The following is a 2,247-nucleotide window of genomic DNA, read 5'->3' as shown; positions in this document are numbered from 1 at the left end:
AATACAATCTTTTGCTACCTTTTCAGAGGCTACAACAATGGCAACGATGTACTGGCCAAGAAGTTTAGTAACAGCCAGCTGGTATTTCTTATGAATAGGATGACACAGGTCAACCAGTCTTCCATACTTAGTAGGTTTCAAGAAAGGAGAGAAAGACAAATACATTAATGAGGAACATATAATTTATTGTTTTCTAATGTAACAAAGAAACATAGACAAAAAGTAATTTATAAAATTATAACATCGTAATTATTCACATGGACCTAAGTTTTACTATGAAATGTCCATTTAGGCATGTTGCTTCATTTAAGAAAAGAGTAATACAGAGGGACTAACCTTATCAAAGTAATCACATATTTTCTAAAACTATAGTAATTAAATAAAATTCACTCATTCCCTACTTATTGAACAAGAATCTATGAGGCACCTACTATGGCCAGGTACTGAGCTAGACACTGGATAAACATTACTTAATAAAACAGATACTCTCTGGCCTCACACGATTTTCAGTCTAGTAAGGAAGAAAGACAATCAATAATCAAATGCATGTACAAAACATATCCAGTCACTGTGACCAAAAAAAAAAGAGTGCTTTGAAGAAGTGTTATTTGAGTTAAGATATGAAAATGGTCAAGAATTAGACTGAAGTTCAAAAACTTTACTAGAAAATGTCTGAATGTCAACTATCCTGTATCAAAAGTCTCTAGAATATCTGAAGATTTAATAGTATTTCTTTGGACTCTCTTCCATTTATTAGGTTCTACTTCAGGAACACAATTTCCTTGTGATAGCTCATCATAGGTTTTCATATTTATTATCATTGCTCTAATTGTTTAAATCTTTTTGTTTCTTTTCTTTTCCATTAACCTGTGATTATCACAAGCCTTTCTTCTGGGTCAAGAATTTGATTTTCAGCTGTGCAGCTCATTCCTTGCTGCTTTAGCATTCCTTGCTACTTCTTATTAATTTACTTATAAGCCTATTTTATTTATTAACTAAATGCTAACTAATTATTATTCAGTAATAATGTTTGTTCTTAATTTGTTTTCTTAGCTCTGCGTTTCCCTTTTCATTTTATTGTTTTCCCTCATATTTGAACCTAGTTTTATGAATTCATGCTCTTATTAAATTACGCAAAGCATAAAACACTTAATCGGGGATTTTGTTCTATAACTTTCTAGGCTGGACTCTTAGACCTCTAAATATTTTTAAATATTTTCTTTCTCTTTTTATTATGTATACTTAGAGCTGTAGCTGCCATAGTGATTCTTTTCATCTTGCTTAGGTTTAATGTGGGCATCTCTGTTTATTTTCATTTGCTGTAATAACCTTTTCTTTTTCTTTTTTCTTTTTTAAGCCTACAATACATGGTATTTCCAGGTGGTTTCCTATCCAAGTACTAACTAGGCCCAGCCCTGCTTAGCTTCCAAGGTCAGACAAGATCAGACATGGTTAGAGTGGTACGGCTGTAGACAGACAACTTTTTCTTGATTACCTTTCCCAAAGAACTGAGAAGGCTAACTCCTTTGAGCAACGGTTGATGGAATAAGTACTTCCTATTCTATCCATGTTCCCACCACCTCAGGGATTGGAGGGCAGGGTAAGTGAGAGCTCAGCTAAGGCTTTGTAAGATTATGCTGTGTTTGAATATCTGAGTGCTGCTCTTTCTTCTGACTTTTTAAATTAATATCCTATACCAAGGTTCTTTTACCTTGGGGGAGGAGGACAAATCCCATTGTGGAAAGAGAGCTTCAAAATGGCCTCTCAACTTAATGAGGAGCTGTAGAGTCTTCATTTTCATCACAGAGCATTAGAGATTCACATTTCCTGATTCACCAGTTTTTTAGTCTAACTCCCTCCAGTCAGAAGGGCAAAAAAAATATATATAAGTTTGCTTCTTGCTAGATCAAGGTATACCACGTGAGAATGCTTTTTTTTTTTTTTTTTTTTTTTTTAAAGATGATCTGTAAGGGGATCTTAACCCTTGACTTGGTGTTGTCAGCACCACACTCTCCCAAGTGAGCCATGGGACGGCCCAAAAATATATATGTTTTTCTTTAATCAGTTTTACTTTTATTTTTTGGCAGCTGGCGGGTACAGGGATCTGAACCTGTGATCCTGGTGTTATAAGGCTGTGCTCTAACCAACTGAGGTAACCGGCCAGGCCCAAGTGAGAATTCTTAGGAAATAGTCGACTTATCACTTTGGCTTACGCAGAGTTAAAAACAAGTAGTGCTATATTTCAAT

General features: G+C 34.8%; 1 protein-coding gene across 1 annotated transcript in view; it reads right to left on the bottom strand.

Annotated features, from left to right (window-relative positions):
* Nucleotides 1–2,247, bottom strand: part of LOC103605337 (structural maintenance of chromosomes protein 1B-like) — a gene marked incomplete at its 3' end in the record, with an annotated part of 77,726 nt that overhangs the window by 46,564 nt on the left and 28,915 nt on the right. Inside the window, 1 exon segment of the mRNA XM_008589907.1 lies at nucleotides 19–126. Within this exon segment, the coding sequence (XP_008588129.1) occupies nucleotides 19–126 (108 nt within the window).

Source organism: Galeopterus variegatus, unplaced genomic scaffold, assembly GCF_000696425.1.
Source record: "Galeopterus variegatus unplaced genomic scaffold, G_variegatus-3.0.2 Scaffold5748, whole genome shotgun sequence".
Lineage (NCBI taxonomy): Eukaryota > Metazoa > Chordata > Mammalia > Dermoptera > Cynocephalidae > Galeopterus > Galeopterus variegatus.
This window is presented reverse-complemented; position numbering and strand designations above follow the sequence as displayed.